The sequence below is a fragment of the Lissotriton helveticus genome, chromosome 12 (genome assembly GCF_964261635.1).
Source record: "Lissotriton helveticus chromosome 12, aLisHel1.1, whole genome shotgun sequence".
NCBI lineage: Eukaryota > Metazoa > Chordata > Amphibia > Caudata > Salamandridae > Lissotriton > Lissotriton helveticus.
This window is the reverse complement of record NC_136073.1, coordinates 856,551,061-856,569,229: the sequence shown is the minus strand read 5'-3', so window position 1 is coordinate 856,569,229 and position 18,169 is coordinate 856,551,061. Positions and strand designations below refer to the sequence as shown.

The 18,169-nt window shown below is 43.8% G+C and overlaps 1 protein-coding gene across 1 annotated transcript; it reads right to left on the bottom strand.

Annotated features, from left to right (window-relative positions):
- Positions 1-3,952: 3,952 nt before the first annotated feature.
- Positions 3,953-17,811, bottom strand: UHRF1 (ubiquitin like with PHD and ring finger domains 1). Its single transcript, XM_078670712.1, has 17 exons — positions 17,627-17,811; positions 15,596-15,756; positions 14,103-14,363; positions 13,809-13,972; positions 10,821-11,036; positions 10,624-10,733; positions 10,073-10,259; positions 9,189-9,312; positions 8,390-8,497; positions 8,053-8,157; positions 7,871-7,977; positions 7,305-7,467; positions 7,088-7,225; positions 6,751-6,871; positions 6,055-6,212; positions 5,270-5,368; positions 3,953-5,089 (listed from the first exon to the last, which is right to left on the bottom strand). Exons 2-17 carry the CDS (start codon positions 15,746-15,748, stop codon positions 4,943-4,945), a joined length of 2,361 nt encoding a protein of 786 aa, XP_078526838.1. The 5' UTR covers positions 15,749-15,756; positions 17,627-17,811; the 3' UTR covers positions 3,953-4,942.
- Positions 17,812-18,169: the final 358 nt, after the last annotated feature.

Below are 18,169 nucleotides of genomic sequence, written 5' to 3'. Positions count from 1 at the left end.
CCTTTTCAATAGGTATCCTCAGAACACACAAAAAGGGGAAATAATCTGTTAGACAGTATTGAAAAAATACCTGCTAACTGCAGGAAAGAATCAGGTGTCGCCAACAAGTAGAATTTAGACAACTATGGAATGGCCGTAAGTATGGCAAGCTGTGTAAGCAAAATTATAAAAAAAACATGGCCCCATACAAGTCAAATAGTAAGAGAAAAGCCTAAAAAGGCAGATAAATAGAAAGTGAATTTAAGGAGGTTTCACCTAGGCTCATGGAAATGCTGCAAAGCAGAGTCCGCATGGGCACCAGAAAGATAGGTGCCATCAAATTGCATGTCAGTCAAAGCAGCATGTCAAACAAAGCAGATTGGACAGCCTCTGAAAAGCCCAAGGTACGCAACCAGGAACGACAATGTAGTATCAGAGGATGCCATGGCCCGACAGATTCGGTGGTATCCATGCCACATGTAATGATCAGTTTTACTGTCTGCTGGCCATCCTGAATCAACTGATCAAGATTGGATCAGAGGTCATCTGGAAGTGATGGCAACCGTTTGTAATGAATGCCACAGTGCATGTGAAAATCAAGTGTTAATGGACCTCAAAGCAGAACCAATAGAGGAGAAAATATGCCCGCCACATTTCAGGTCTCCTAGAAACTTTGTCAGATGGAACATTAGGGAGAGAATCCATATTCTGTGAAAGAGTGAAAGAATTAAATAGTCTAAACTGTTTTTGGTTTTGACACCAGGTTAGCAGTCATTAAGGTTATTTTGAGTTTCCTGGTAGCCAATTTTAGACTATTCACTTCTGTCACTTTTCACTTATATGCGGTGCAATAATCCATACATCGGTGGAACTGTAGAGGTCTCCACTGTAGGCCACTATTTCCTCAGTCTTGGTCGCTTCCTTCAGTTTTGGGAAAAGCTGCAGTCCAATTGCTTCTGGATCTGCAGCCAAGAGGACATCCCAGATGAAAAACACCATCTTGGTGGGCTGATGGGATTTTTGTCCTTTAGGAGGGATTTCTACAACCTCAACCTTTCTAGACTGTTGATCTTTCAGTTGCTCGCAGACCAGCAGGGTTTTTTGGTTATTATAAAGTTCTGTTTGTGGATAGAACACGGTTAGGTCTTTAAATATTTTCCCCAGGACCCCCTTCTAAAACTGGTGATACGGAGAACTAACCCACTAGTATAGACAGCTAATTCAATAAAAAGGCATAAGTCCGATATAGGCCACAAAAGCCCAGAGTCCTCCGTATCACCTAAAATATGACCCTCAGAAATACCAACATAAGGGGAACAGAAAGAGAACCATCACAGATGGCTCCAAATAATCTGCACCCAATGCAGATAGGAGGAATGGCTTTGATCAGTGCTATTGCTGGAGGGGGGTGTACTGGCATGAAGCAGTCGGACGACCAGCATTGACCCAATGACTCAGAGGGCGAACCCACCAGTGTGGCTCCTCATCTCCACGGGGCCACATAGCGCTCCAGGGGAAGGTGAAGACAATAGAAGCGGTAGAGTTATAATACTCTCACCGGGGTCAACGCCCAAACTCCCGGAAAGACTGGGAGGTGCGGGACAGAGTAGGGTACGCCCTCAACCAAGAGGAACCATTAGACAGTCTCAATGTGGCAGTGAATGCGTCAACCTCAAATGCCTGTACATGGCACTGTTCCAACCGACAAAAACTGTCAAAGTAGGCCAGAGACCAGCTTGAGGAACCGCTTTCAAGTGTAGCAGAATGGAAAAAATAAACAGTCCTCCAGACCCCAGAGGGGACTTGGACTCCACTGACAGCACAACAGGAGTAGACTCGTATAGAGCCATACACCGCCACCCTTTGCAAGCACAGGTATTGCAGTAAAAAAAAAATCCAGGTCCGGGATGGCACCTGGAGAGAATTTACAACTTAAGGAATCTGCAGGTATGTCTCATACATTGTTGTATTCAATAATAATGGCATGGGGACTGAATAGCAGCTTTATGAAATTACACAGAAGGATGCAGTACAAAATAAAAGCCTCCCCTCTCGATAATTTTACTATCTCCAAAGATCCCATTTTGCATGAGATCACTACAAGGAAGGTATGAAAGAGGGGTTTGAGGGCATAGACGAAGTACAGCAACTGGAAATAGGATAGCGGTCAGTGTTTTAAGAGGGCAACCATGCCCAAAGCGAACAGGTGGCTGGAAAAACCTACTAAACCTTGGGTTCAAGGGAGAGGGCAAGGGGGGGGAACGACACCCCAAAGGTCAGGGATAGACGCACCCTAAACTGGTAGAGGACAGCTGGGAAAAAAATAAGTGTCCAAGATTGTGAGCAACGTTAGAGCCGTATTTTCCAGACTTCTGGCGAGTTGCGAAAGAGAAAAAAAAAAAAAGTATTTGCTGTGCTTCATCAGAGGTCAACTGTCCGGTTACAGCTAAAGGATTGCTCTTTATTCTTTTAATATGGGGATTGGTGTTTACTACTTTGCTGGGACGGCAAACAGTGAATTTTGTCACAATCTTTGTGGGGTACATAATGTGCAAAAGGAAACGCTGGTTGTTTTTTCCAAGAAAAGATTATATACACCTCCAAGTGACCTGTACACATTTTACGTTAGATCTGACTTTTTGTAAGTCGGACGTGTGATGGAATCATTTTAGTAATAACAAAACAAAAACACTGCTTTTAATTTATATGCAAATGTTAGATTTTCACCGAAACCAGACTAACGGTTTGCTACATAGTTATTAGTACAACTAAATGTATAAATCTATAGGGGTCAAGTCAGTGCATAATGTGAGAATCAGTAAACGATAGTGCTCTACCGCACAAAGTCTTATTATAATGGAAACTGTGCCATAAGCAACAGCTACAGACTAGTTTCACTATCCTTTTGATTTCAGTAAATTAACACTGATGTGGGCCCCCCACTCCGAATATTGTTCCGGCATATTTGGTGCAAAGGAGCTGAACTATTTCTACCCCCCTCCCAGTTTTGAAACAAACCCTTGCAAAGTATTCCCAAGCAAGATTCAAAGTAAACAGTCCAGCATTTACACGCTACTACTCATACCTCTGAAATCACAGAAACGTAAAACATCTAACAGGTCCTTTGCGGGAAATGCTCCTAAGATATGGAACTCCACCCCCCCCCCCCCACATCAGATTGACCGTCTCCTTCCTGAAATTCAAGAGACTACTTAAAGCCTTTTTTCTTGAGCGGGCTGGTCCATAACGAGAACCATCGTATGACTTTGATAGTTCACTCTCTGGTCCTAGCAAAAACTGGATGACTCATTTGTTCTCCGCCTTGTCGCCCTCATGCTGATACTGTATAGACTTTCACGTGCTACCATGTCTTCTCATACTCTTCCTACCCTGCTTCGACCTACTTGCTATGTTGTTGCTCATTTGTATACGTTGTGAAGCGCACTGATACCTTCGGGTCTAGCTAGCGCTATACAAAACTTAAATAAATTTAAAAAATTGCTGCCGTTTCCTTACTTCTCAATAAAGGGTCAACTTTTTATATCCACACACAATAATCCCAACTGTGTAGGTTTTTTTAACACAAATTGAGAAATCAGGATGTGGCATAACAGCCAGAGCTCCTGACTTTGGACCTAGGGAAGCAAGTTAGAGTCCCCAGTATTGGCAGCGGGCAAATCACTTAATCTTCACTGCTTAAAATTACACAAGTCTGATTTTATGTAATGTAATCTGGGGCTCATTCAGAGCCCTTGGGTAGTGTATGCTCTGTATTAACCTGATATTAGTCCACAGCACATTTTCTAGTTTTTAACCCAAAAATGGAGGCAATACCCCCACCCACTGGTATAGAAGGTGCTACGGGCTGTTTCAAGTTAGCTAAAAAAATATCCAGTATGTACTCTATAATTTATCTGCTGGTTCCAGATTCTAAAATGCCCATGAACGAAAAAAGAAACAGGACGCCGTCTTAAAAAAAAAAAATCAATTTTTATTTTGTTAGACGATGTATAAAACTCAAGCAAACTTTAAACCACCAACGTTAACAATTAACATTGTAAAACCATGAGTAACAGTTTGCATTTTGTCTGTACAATAGACCACGGTGTCCTGTGGGTATTAACCTGCAAAGTAAGACTGCTGTTAAAATGGCAATCCATCCGCAATTAAACTGATCAAGTTCCCTTGCCCCATTTTAAACATTAACGCAAAACATTAAGTCTAAAAAAAAAAAGCTAAGCCAGCTCGACCCCACAATAAAAAATAAAAAAAACATTTTTAAAAAAAGTAGACAATTTACATTTCATTAAGCAAGCCCTCCACGTGCGCCAAGCGCGACCAGAGACATACATTTCTGTGGAATACTAGGGAAGAAAAGAAGCCTTTGCAGTTCAATTGACAAGCATTTGTGCTTGTTGGTTAGCAATAGTGCTACAACTGGCATGTTTGGTCTCACATCTTGAAAACTAGACCAAAAGGCACAGATACATGGCTTTAATGTCCCAAACAGCAATTGTGAATAAAAATCGACTTGGCAAGGACAGAGGTCACCAGTTCCATCTGAGGTAGTACTTCCTCTCCCTGAGCCAACGCTGCCAGTCAACCGCCTGCACTTTAATGGCTTTGGAGAACTGTTCACCATATAAACTTGTACCCAACCAAAATGGGCTCTCTGCAAGACGACCAGAGCTGTAGATATGCCAGTTGATGCAATGGGATAATTTAATGCGGAAATGCTATACAAAGACACCTCCATGGCGAAAATCCCATTTTATGAACATATTCCAGGCTTCAATGGCAAAGCACCCGCTTCAGTAGTAAGCAGGAAGACACCTTGAAACGGCCTGGTTTTCCCTGAAAAATGAAATGCATGGAAACACCAACTTGAAGTTGTGACAAGTTACTATGATATGACATATTACCCCCATACCCTCTGACATTTATAAACCAGTCCATTTTGAAATCACCGACCACTACCATATCCAGGGAACAACTGATTTAGAACAGTCTGTAGGGGTTTATTGACTTGCATAGCATAGTTTTTGCCCAGATCAAAACGGCAAGCAGGGCAGGTGTGAACATCCGCCTTGAAGGAACGATCCAAACATGCCTATGTAAGGGAAAAATATAAAGTGAGTTGGAAACAGATAGACTACCACATTCAAACTATATAAAGATTAAATCAAAAACTCATACTTTAAACCAGATTTTAACTGGGTAAAAGGTAAACAAACTTTCAAATTAACACCAAACAGCACCTAAAAGTACTGTTCACTGCAGGACCACTCACCTTACATACATTATGCTGACACTGCGTCGTTATAGGGTTATATACCACCTCCTGACAGCAAATGCATAGGAATATTTCTTCTACTGTATTCAGGAATTTCTGAAAGAAATTAAAGTGTTAGAACACTGTTGGCCACTACTCTGGCTGCATAGGCACAATCAAATCTGAACACCGTTCCACTCCCCTCCCACCTCAAATCTAGAGGACAGACCACTTTGATTCCTTCATCACACGGTCAGCAGACAAATTGTTTATAATGAATAACTAACAACCTCTACACAAAAGGCTGTTACCACCCTCCACAATTTAAAGGGACAATTGTGTAAATGATGGGGAAAAACAAATCGAATGAAAGTGGCATAGAGTCTATTTATCCATACATTTACATACAGAATGTTATGTAGTACGTCAAATCTCTATTATTTCCCATATACATGCATTAGACAAGTCTACATATTACTTTACTTCCAGGGGGGGGGGGGGGTCTCCAACTCTACTATTCATTACGGTTTCATTCTATACCCCTTTCAGTAGATATTCTACCTTCACTCAGATTCATTGCAAACTTCACTATACTTTGATCTTCCAAATAACACTAAACTCCTCCCTTCTTCCCACCCCAAATTATCCTATTGGAAACAGCTACAAAAAAAGTGTACACTCAATTTAAAAACATTTTTCATACACTAATCCACTTTGGGTTCGGAAGTAGTGGGCTACCATTCACGGAAAGAAAAGAAAAAAGCCTGGTCAGTGGTAATAAGCACTATATCAATACAACATACCGGTCCACCCTTTAGCGATTCCATGGCTTCTGCCCACAATTTCTTATTTGCTTCGTCCTCTTTAATGAGTGCCTTTTGTTCAGCTGTCAGTTTGTACGACTCTACTTTAGTCTTCTTAGGGGTACCTTTGGGAGATGCGGAGACCTCTTCTTTGTTCACTAAAAATCAAAAGGGCATGAAGGTGAATACACCAGGACAACTAGTTCAGTCTAGGGACCAAACTACAAATGTATGAGCATGCCACAAAGGACCTCATTCACACCACTTAAACTATTGTTACAGAAACCATTAGGGAACATGCAGAAGCAAAGGAGTTTTATCCACAATGAAAGATGTGAAGAGAAATGCCTGATCAGGAACATAGGTCATGTATTATACCCCCCTCAGTTTCAAGAGCACAACCACATGAGCAACTCGCCAACAATCTACAGGCACAAGATGGAAAATGGACACCAGCAAGGCAATACCAAACATAGAAACAGCAGCGGGTCTTATGTTGACTTGCTTTAACCCCTTCGGTGCTCATGACGAGCTCAGCTCGACCCATTTACATTATGGCCCCGCACAGCAGAGGGATAGCTCAAGCAGTCAAGGTGTCAACACTGCAACATATTCTCTACCATTTTCTTTCTGCCCACCAGCTGCATACCCTAATACCACCCCCAAAACTTGGTACTTTGGAGAAAAGTCACAAACCTCCAGACTTCCTTTTTCTCTTTCCCTTGCTTGGAGTTTCTAAATCTTCGTCATCCTCCAGGTTTTTGTTTTCTTTTTCTCTCTCCTTGGCAGCCACAGCCTCAAGGTAGCCCTCTGGATACTACGAAAAATGGATAAGCAAGCTGACACCTTAATACATTAAATTTTTGCACCTACAAGGCGCATTGTACGAGCTACATTTAAATTAAAATAAGGGAGGGCATTGCTCCCCAGTTTCCTAGGATGCAACTGCTGCACAGTGGTTAGCATAGTTGTAACAAAACCTAACTCCAGTATTAAAAACAGTATTTTGGCGGCCTTCAGTCTAAAGTAGTACCTGCAATGTAAGACCCATCTTCTTCATTCTCTCTTTCCCTTCCTTGGTCCAGGGAGCAGATTCTTCATCGTCCCGCCTTAACATATAACGCCATACGAGAAAACCAGACATACCCTTATCTGGCCAGTACTTCACAACCTAATAAACGAGACCCAAACAATTGAGGGAATTGAAGCACCAAATGGTTTTCTAGAAATGGAGCAGGCTATCTGCTTACCTTGTAAATACCATCGTATCTATTTCCTTCTTCTGGGGCATACTTGCTGTGCTTGCGCCCTTTGGCATTTCGCACCACTCGAACGGGTTTGCCAGCTCTCCAGTCTTTGGCTGTTGCACCATCTTTGTCATTAATAGGGGCATTGCAGTTCAGCGCCAGCGCTCTTCATGATTCAAGGGAATAAAATAGGCATAGGTTACGCCAACTTCTCACTACAGAACAAAGTTACAATAAATCCAAAAAGACATGTTAGACAGTTTTGTAACAAAAAGAAAAGGGGGGATAAACAGTGAGATGCTAGAGGAGGCTCCCTTTACAACCTTAGTATGTGGTTAGTTTTAACTATACCAGGGAAGCAGGGATGCCAGAAGTGGGACAGCCACTACTACACGGCCACAACATTCATTGTATAAATGACAAAATCAGAATGCTCAGTCATTTACCGTTGCATGGTCATTTTTAATCTTTTCTTAAAGTCGGGCTTAAGTCGAGGATTCTAGGCCACCGGGATAGTCCATAGACTACAGATTACTAAAAACAAGCCATGGATGCTTAGTGGTTCTTACCTGTTCATGTTTGTGAGTTTCTGATCGCAGGACTGTTCGGCTGTACGTTTGTTCCCAGATAGATCGCGACCCCCACTTCCTGTGTATGTGAACTCAGTTCCATTGTCCTGTAAAACAAGACTAAATTACTTGCAGTTCTCCCCAGTTTAATAGCCAATCGACTCAACAAATGAGATACTAACCACATCATCTTCGTACCCGCCAGCCAGGACCAAGGAGTAGGATCCGTCATTACTCCTGCCACTTATACCAGCAACATGGGGTCTGTGAACACCAGCCTCGCTCGCCTAAACAGAAAACAGTCAATTTACACACCTATCCCCAACAACTAGTAGAGCAGCAAGGAATAAAACCAAAGGTTGTCAGTAGAGTTTAGATTGAATACATCTTAACAGGGCAGGAACTGCTCTACTACTTACACTGCAGTCATCCTCACCCCACCTCCCACAAATAATTAGGTCTTACATACAGAATGGGACCTTTGCCAGGATTCTGCAAGCAAAACCATGGGAACAGTACCTGCACTCTGAACTTCCAGGAAGTGCCAACAGGAACACCAGGGATGGGTCCATAGTGGTTTGAAGGCACAATTGTGCACTCTCTTGTACGACCAACACATGCCATGCCCTAGGAGATTATAAAAAAGAAAATGATATACAAGCAACAAAGGAATACAATCCAATCAATTGTAGTTTACAAAATGTCAACATGCTCAAACTGTGCACATGTAACTTACATGCAACATCGCTGACAGATGAAGGCTCACTGAATACATTTGAAAAAGATGCTCCCACAATCGATGAGTTAATGAAACAGGCTACAGCTTTAGGGTGTTCATAAAACCACAACAAAATGCACACCCAGATAGGGCAAGAGTTAATGCAACCTGAACTAGAATATCACGTCCATGCACTGGTTGTAGCACATCTTTAGGGGAAAATGCAATCGGTCAGAATACAGGAATATGACGGCAATGTGTGAAAGCAATGCTAAATTAAAGTTACCTCCAATCCAAAGTACCAACAGACTGCAGCAATGAACACCAACACAGTTTAACGGGCAGAGGATTTATAGTTACATAAAACTTCGCTACCCTCCTCCACAGTCTTGCACTTGCCGCCCCACCATCTCGATAATGCTGCAATTATTTAACTAAAACTCTTTTTGGCACCTAATTGGGAGACTTCATCAAGGTAAACATACACATGTACATGTAAGAATACACTTTTGCTTTTCACTCCGAATTATATTTTCACCTATGTGAGCCTCGAATCGAGATACTAGTAGCACCCCCTGCACGCGCACAGGCTTGACCCACCTTTCCCCAGTCTCTCTGGGATTGTGAACTTGCGGAGGCCATCTTCGCTTTCTTTTTGCTCTGCTTCAGCTTTTCCCCAGCCAGAACAACTTCACTTGTATCAAGGTGGCAATCTGGGCAATACCTAAATGTTTGAGAAATAAACCATGTGAGAAGTGCACAACTTTCATCATCGTGAACCATGGCCTGGCAATGCTAGAAGAGGCCCTCCTGCTACACCCAAAACATCGGCACAACGTAATCTTAAAGTAATCTATAGGTTTTGTGAACTTGCACCTTTCCCTTTTAATTGTTTATTTTCAAGTAAATCTCTAGCTTGAAAGGCAAATGCCTGGAAACGCTCCCTCTGCCTGGGAAGGCAAAGTGGATCTACAATCCTTGCAAGCAGGCAAAACAATTGAGTATGGCTGGAGAAGAATTAAAAGGTCAGCTAGTTTGCAAACAGCAGAACCCACACTGGAACAGAATCAGCAAGATGCAGTCTGGGGGAGGGGGCAGGCAGTTCTAAATGGGTTTGACAACTGAGGTAAGACAAACACTGGGCAGAGCGCTGAAAGTTTCCAGACACTCATACCCAGTGACAGGTCTGGGTTGAATCCATCATCATTCTTTAGCTCACTTCGCCACCCCAGTTCAGACCCAGCTATATGCAAATCTTCACCATGTGCCTCGTGTGAACAGTCCAGCCTGAACTGCCAAGCCAGGTCTTCCCTGGATTGGAAACAAGCACCCTAGGACCAGTTTCGGGGTAACACCCCATATCAGGCTAGCTTGAATCCAGTGGCAAAGGGAGCCAGGGACCCAAGTCTGTGCATACCCTGCCAATCAAGGGCAGAAATCCCTAGATCAACCTCAGATTAGTCGCAGCCAACATTATCACCTACCAATCATCCTGCTCTGGAATCTTGGAAAGCGGTGGGTTCAGGCAGTAAATGTGGAAAGCCATGTCACACTCGTCACACATTATTTGCTTTGACGGGTCTTGTTTGCCGCCACACATATGGCAAGCGCACTGGCGGCACTTCTTCTTTGGATCGTCTCTGCACTGTTTACACTCTGGTCCATTTTGCCCTAAAAACAAAGTGTGGAAAGCGTAAAACAATGTAGAAACTTACTACCCATGTTGCGAAAAGAGAATACCCCCAACCCAGATTTCTAGTGTTCTAGGCAGAGTACTGTGCTGTTTACTTTGTTGCAGAAGTTACTGTTGCAAACATTAAAATACAGGTACAATATTAAGCAGGATTAATATAACGCACACGTCCACATTATCAATATGGGAGCCCCATACTGGTCCAGAGAGACTAGGAAACTCACTTTGGAAATTGGACTGCATATATACATAGCTCTTTATCAAGCAGCTACTGCAGATGAAACCTATATGAAGACCGCTTCTACAGCGGTTTATCAGATGGGCTAACCAGTGGATACTTACTCTTCTTTGGACTTTCAGAAGGCAGAGGAGAAGCAGTGCCAGGGGATTCGATTTTGTAAATTTCATCTACAAAAAGGATCTTGCAGTCACTCAAGAAATCTCCAGATTCACTGTGGAAACAGCAAGTTTCAGTACAATGCCAGACCTTCACTATAATAAACATGTATGCCTACAACTGTGAATTAACAAACACTCACCCAAGCAGGACCTTAGCATAAATTTCCTTAATTGTGCGAGTGTCCCTTTTCTTTTGAATTTCAGCATCATACCAGAAACCCCTTTCTTCTGGCTCGTCAATGTTGTAATTCACCATCACCACTTGACCAACTACCAGCTCATTCCATTTAAGCACTGTACGTGCACGGGCTCGGACTGAACCACCGGATAATTGAACAATTCCACTCTCTGGGTAGCTGAAAGGATACATTAATACAAGTTACACGAGTGCACCTTTTAAATGACTACGGTAAAAAATTATCCTACAGAGATGGATACTGAGAGCAAAGTTGAATTATTCTGTGCCTTCCATGGACACCATTTAATCATAACCAGAAGCCAATGACCCCAAGCCTTTTCTACAAATTTCACCCCAACAATAATGCACAGATAAACCACATCTGCTCTCTGCCACTGCACAATTAAAGACTACACAGCTGCAAACAGAGGTGGTACTCTGGCACTATTTCAGCTGATAAGTGCAGGAATGCACTCCATCCAATACAAGTGAAACAAGCACTGGCGTTGCCAATAGGTCTCGCAGTAGGTAAGTTGGAGCTATTGGTTTTGTAAATGACAAAGCCCTTTATGTTTTCAAAATGAAAATCAAAATAAAAGGCATTGTTATTTGCAATTGTAATAGCTCCAAATGTCATTTTTCTGTATACATCGACCAATAATGTATGTAAACGCCAAACAATATAAATAAAGTTTATATATAATATAAATTCTTGCCAAATGATTACAATTATTATTCTGATTCTTATAATGTAAGCAGTTTGACTTAATAAACGTTGTTTTCTGTGTCTGTTGCCTTTCTTTTTCTCACACATGTATCCTTAAAAATACATTTAATTAGGCTGACCAGGGACCCTCAAGCCTTCACCACATGACGTTATCTTGTGCGCCCTCTGATTGGATGACTTCTGGTGACATCTCTTCACCACAAGACACTCGTGAAGATGCAGCCATGAATCATGAGATGAAGTGGCATAGCATTCAAGGGAGGGATGGGGGCGGCAATGCCAGTCCTCCATAAGTCAGAATCTGTATTTTATTTACACTCCGAAATGTAAGGAAAACATGTTACTAACGAAAAAGAAAAACAAGCATCTTAGCTACATAAATGTACTTTGATACATGAAATGAAAGCATCTGGAAACTAACATGCGAGATAATTTTGAAGCATGTTTTTCTTTCCCGGTCACTCGTGCTGTGTGTGGACAAGGGCTGCTTTGGAAAAGAAATGCATCCGGAGTCACAGGGGTCACTGAGCCATTTCCCCTGGGAAGCATGGCCGTGTGGTCTGTCGGGAAGGTAGGGGGCACTTTTATTTCTATAAATATACAAATATTCCCTCCTGGAACTGCCGGCCTTCACGCCTCCTTGCAAGTAACAACAGACACTGGCAGACGAAGATGAAGCCAGTCTTTCATTCTTATTTTATAAAGCAGAGATAACATTTATTTTCAGCTCTGCAAAGTTGGGCAATAATTGCCGCTAAAAGAGACTGTGTTCCCTTCTCTTTAGTGTATTGTTCTCTCTCTCTTTTTCTTATCTCTTGCAGTGCACTAACTCAAAAGGGGCTCACCAAGCCTCATATTGTGGCGGAACCAGATTGAAATGGACTTTATTATGCCCAGACAGCTGCGCAGGCTGAACATTTTAAAGTGAAAGTGCTTGCAAAACAGTGCTCACCCCTGTCGCTCTAGGGCTCTGTAAATTAAAAGGGAAAGCAGCAGAGGATCTGGCGTAATGGCCAGAGATGCCAACTTTCGAGCTGGAGAGCCAGGTTCAAGCCTCGGTTCAACATCGTACTCATCTAAAGCAATCCAATACCATCAGGTTGAGTTCCTGCTATAGAAATCCTGCAGACAAAAAAAGCGCTTGCAAATGGAAACAATTCATCCTCACACTCTAGAAGCTGTAATTGTTCGCTTCTAAACAAGGGTACAGGAATTGGCAGCGCCACACAGGCTTCAGGGTGAAAAGAGCCCAATAAGCAGGAGGGAGGAGGAGGCAGCCCGAGAGGGAGCGAAGAGCAGCTGTTAAGAATAACAAGCCCATTGCTGTATGGGTGCGAAATCGTAGAGGAAAACAAGGGAGGAGAGAAGGAAAGGTGACAGAACTGCTGGAGGAGCAAAGAGGAGAAAAGAAATGCGACACGGCGGGCAGGGGAGGGGGCGGAGCGGGTAAAAAAAAAAAAAAACAAGACGGAGGGAAAGGCAGATAAGGGGAGGGGGAGGAGAAATGCGACACGGCGGGCAGGAGAGGGGGCGGAGCGGGGAGAGGGTGTGAAAACAGCAGGGGCCTGGAGTGCGGCTGAGGGAACTGATGTGCACGCGCTTTTAAGCTCAATGCACATGCGCATTGAGCTTAAAAGTCACGGGCACTGCAAGGAATCGCCACGATTCCTTGCAAGTTTGTTAAAGAGTGGTTAAGCCCCAATAGTCTCGCAAGCTCGATGCGCATCGACAGGCGAGACCTAAAAAACAGCCCATGTGAAGCGGTGGGAGAAAGTGCAGCTTGGAAGGACCTTTTGGTAAGCCTACCATTTTATAAATGCATAATTACTAAGCAAAAAAAAAAGTCTGCTTTAATACTATCACGTTTCTAGATTACCTGAAGAAGACTCTATCGAGTCCCACATGGCCAATGGAGTAGAAACTCATTTTGTAGTGTATGGTTGGAGGTCTACATGCCACCCATTAGCGATGTGATAGTGCTGTACATGAGGACCTGAGAAGGTCCTTGAATCAGGAAAAAAGTTTTATGCATGGGAAAAACAAGGGAAATAAGTGTGGGGGGGTGATTTGTTTTGCCACTTGCATATACAATCAGTTCTGAAACCTCCAAGTCTTTATTGCTTTACTGAATTCTCTTTGGGATCGTATTTCACAGGTCTGGTCGACTACCTGGGCTGGGGGCCTTTGAATGATTTAAGACTGCTAAGAGTTTGCCTTACTTACTCCTCATATTTCAGATGGTAGACAACATCCTCTTCAGGCACAGCGGCAGGATCCACCTCAGAAGCATTACTGACGCCACTCTTAGTTGACATGGTTATATTGACAACCTGTGCCTCAAACCATGCAGCCATGGTAGGGTCGCGGGCATCAACATAATCGTTGATCTGAAATGTAAAGACTCCATGTGAGCTTACCTTCATCCACAATACCACACCTGTGAACAAACTGCCCACCACACATTTAATGCAAGGCACCAAGATGTCAATTTTCACGAAATCTTGAAAGAACATTTACCCTGTAAAGTCCATATCCAGGATCGACTATTTCAGCCTCAGCAGTAGCACTAGGCTGGCCATCGAGCTCCATCGCAGTCTCGCCATTGTTGGAGTTCTTGTCAGTCTCGCTTTGACTAGAGCCACAGCCAGAATCGGTGTCTGAAAGCTCAGAGTCCTTCTCTTTAGTAACAGGAAGCACAGCTGGGACCTGCCTCACAAGCAGCTGGATAATGACGTTCAGTCCAATATTGTAGTCAAAAAGGGAGTGGCCATCTTCCATCTGAGGGATAAGAAACATTTAGTTTACAGTCTACCTTCACTCAATACCCTCTTAGCATGATCATTTCTCTGAGGAAAAAAGGATGGCGAACATTTTTTGGGCAACCGTAACTAAAAGCATAACTGAAATTCAGCATGAATCTGTCACGTACATCAATGGGCACAACATCAGGCGATTCTGGTCCATTCCCCAGGCAACCACCGCCATATCAAGAAATCCATTGTATTTCACAAAAATGCAACAATTACCCCTATTAAAATAAATGGTAGGCTGTGTTTAAACATAGTTAATTGAGAATGCGCAGTGCTCTGTTCCCCAATCACAAACAGCTCTACGAATTTAAGACTTACGAGCACTTGTAGGCCGACTGAGCAAATCACTCAGTGACTTTACCATTTGAACTACAAAGCTTCATGAAGCAGACATGTAAAGCCAAAATCTTCAACAATTTCCATCCACATTTTGCACTGCAATTCAAACTAAATCTGGAAAGAGGTTTTATTCGTGTGGTTTATAACAAACCAGTATTGACCACGATGCATTTACAGGAATGGTTAAGACAGGTTGATGCACTGCATTGGCCCGCAAACAAACTGCTCCCTAGGATTTAGAGCCCGTTCGAGGCAGCCCCAACCACTTCCCCCAGGATTCTGAGATAGCCTAGGATGACTTATTCCAAACACCCTCGTGCAAAAGGAAACAGTGACCAGCCAGCATTTGTTTGGAATATAAAAATGATCGAACCTACTGGAGCTGAACCCTGTATCAGTTGCAAATCAAGCACAGGATAGTAAGAGCTGGCCCTGCCAGCCCCAAAATCAAAGTACACTGCATTGCACCCATGGTCTCCATTTATACCCACAGATTTGTCTATTTGGTGTTTGCACGTTAAACCATCAAATGATGCAATGGAGCAAACCAGTGTAGAAAAATACAGTAGTTGAATAAACCAACTTTCCCTTACAGAGATTATGGATTGCGATTACCACTCTTCAAATGCACACGTCTTAAAATGCTGGGGATGGATGGTCACCCAAGGAAGAATTTTGATACGGTCTCAACACCACCACAGGTGTGAAAAAGTTACAGAACAAAAATCTTGGAATCACAGGAAGACCCAAAACCAAACACCCTACTCCATGGCCTACATCAACAGTACACTTACTCCAAAAGCTGTAATCCATCACTGAATTCACAATAGCCTGGAACCAGCAACTACACTTCGTATTTACCTGCTTGCCATGGTAGAAAAGTCTCTGGCGGTCTACTTCCACTCCAAAGGCCTCCTGGACCTTCAGCCGCAGATCTTCCACTTTGGTCAGCTTGGAGAGCGAGTCGATGCGGTGAGTCTCCTTGCCATCCATGGTGCGCACTTGGATCCACATGACTGCAGCTGACAGAAGCAATTGCAGGACATTGGTTAAAAAAAAAAAAAAGGGAAGAGTGAGGGACAGATACATTTTGAGGAAAGAACAGGTGACATAACGCCACTAACAGTGTCCTCAATCATAAAATGAGTAAATCAAACTAGCACCAAAGCTGTTGAACTAAGCACATCTTTGAGCACTCTGGGGTCTGTTTTACTCAATTTCAATCGCTACTTAAGATGGCATATTTACATTGCCCGCTACCTCCCTCGATTGCGTTAGTATAGTTGCGCCACATTAATGCTTTCTGGCCACATCCCAATAACTCCACTCAAACTAGCAGTGGGTCTGGCAACATGCCAACACTCATCGGCTCTTGGCTTTGCAGTGGGGCTGCAACCACAAGTCCATCTGTCGAGCGGGAAGGAGTCCAGCAGCTCGAGAGGCAGAGAAAGATTGCAAAAGTAACTTACTCGGAGCAATGAGCACAGAAGGAAAACAAAAACTGGGCACCTGTAGTATACATGATGAAGTAGCCCAGGTAGAGGCTGAGAAACTAAAACCATGGACAATCCATAATGGAGTTATGCAGAGGATCAATTCATAGTCAGGGTACTGACCCTGCTGCCAATCCGTCACATTAAAGGGGCAAGACTGGACGAGCCACAAAAGGCGCGAAAAAAATGCCTGGCTCAATTCAGGGTCATCTTGCACCGTCTAATCCAATTCACGAGGAGCCTTCACATGGCTTCTGCCTGCAGACCACCCTCATCTGGGGCTGCAACCTCCCATCGACCTTGCAGTGGAGATGGGGAATTACTGAGGGGGTGCTTGGAGGAGATTTGGGGGCGGGGTTTAAAGAGGTCTTCTGTAAACACTTATGCTGAATGACTCCCACTGTTGCTCATGAAAACGCAACACCGATGTGAACTCGGTGGGTGAAAATGCAACTGTTTTACAATTGTCATGACTGAGGTGTAGAACCTATACACATATTGGACTTTGCTCATAGTCAAGGCAGTGACATCAGTATTAAAACACCATATTGTGTCTTCCATTAATAGGAGTTGCATTTATATTATTGCATGCTGCTTTTATCGTGTCCAGCCTGTTAACAGCTCCCAGAACCAAGCGCGTATTCATTTATTAGCCTGCACGCGTTTGTTTATAAGGAGAAAAAATGTAAAATCGCGTTATTACTGAAAAAAAGACACTTTAGCAAATATGTGGTGCAACTGCTGGCATGCCTTTAGCGAGTGTGAAAAAAAGTCTAGTTTATTAAAATAAATCACTGCACGTCAACGATTAGTTAAGCAACAAAACCTCATTAAATCCAAGCAATAAAACATTCGATTTTTTTCCTCCAGGCCCATACATCCGGGCGGTATGAGATGTAGCGCCCAGAAACGCTGTTACTCGCCCAGCTGTTGAATCTATTAATTGCTACAGAGATACATGTGCGCCCGCCCCCAACACCATGGCAGTGTGTCACCATATGCAAGTTTCATTAAATTTGCCTTTTAATCGTTAAATGCTGAGAACGCTGCCGCTCCTCGGACTTTTGTCAGAGTGGGGCGGCGGGCCTCGAACCGCTACACCTCCGAGAAGAGCACTTTTCGCGGGCTTTTCGTGCCCCGCCCCGTCCTGCTCCCGCCACGCGCAGCGCGTTTCAGAACCTAACACTTTTCAACGGAGCGCCACCGGTCGCATTTCCCGCGCGCACCGGTTCACGCTGAGCCAATCACAAACAGCGCGCGCTGAAGATTCTTGCCGTGATTGGGCATTTTACTAGGCCGTTGGCTTGATCGGCGGAGTACCCGTATGCTGAAAGAAGTAAAGTGCGGCATAGTTTGCCCCAACCTCAAAATGTTACCCAAATACGTAACCCCCACTTACCTGGTCAGTATAGGGCACCCTTAATCAAGGAAGGTAGATGGTATTTGAGTGAAGGGTCAGTGGATATGTCGGGCGCAATCAGGAGCCAGCCGTCGGTCACCTTCACGCGCTGCTCTGACCAGGAGGACTCAGAGCTTTTCCAGCTTGGCGCCCAATAAGTTGTAGTTTTTGGGCGGCCGTTTTCTGATTGGCCGAAGTTGGCGGGGACGGGTGGAAGGCGCGGCATGTGGCTTCTAATCCCACCCACTTTGACGGAGCCTTCTGTATGATTGGTCGGCGTGTTGCCAAAGGTGAAGCGTCCATCTTGATCTGGCTCCGCCCCGCCACCGTTTGACTGGGTGGTGCCCCTTACCCATGTCTTAACATGGCTGCCTGCCAAGAATTCCACAGAGTGGGGCTTTAAGAGCAACGCCGGTTGCTCCCCTGCAGACCCTCATTAGCGTGTTTACTTTCTCGCCCGCAAGGTTGGCCTGCTCACCGGCTGAATTTTATAAAATGATACTTTTTCATGCTCAGCATGGTACCCTCAATCAGAAACTGTCA

Coding starts and splice junctions, on each gene's coding strand:
- UHRF1 (XM_078670712.1), bottom strand. CDS start 15,748: ATGTGGATCCAAGTGCGCACCATGGATGGCAAGGAGACTCACCGCATC. Junction 7,978..8,052: donor GCGGGTACGAAGATGATGTG/GTTAGTATCTCA, acceptor CTTGTTTTACAG/GACAATGGAACTGAGTTCAC. Junction 6,872..7,087: donor AGATGGGTCTTACATTGCAG/GTACTACTTTAG, acceptor CATTTTTCGTAG/TATCCAGAGGGCTACCTTGA.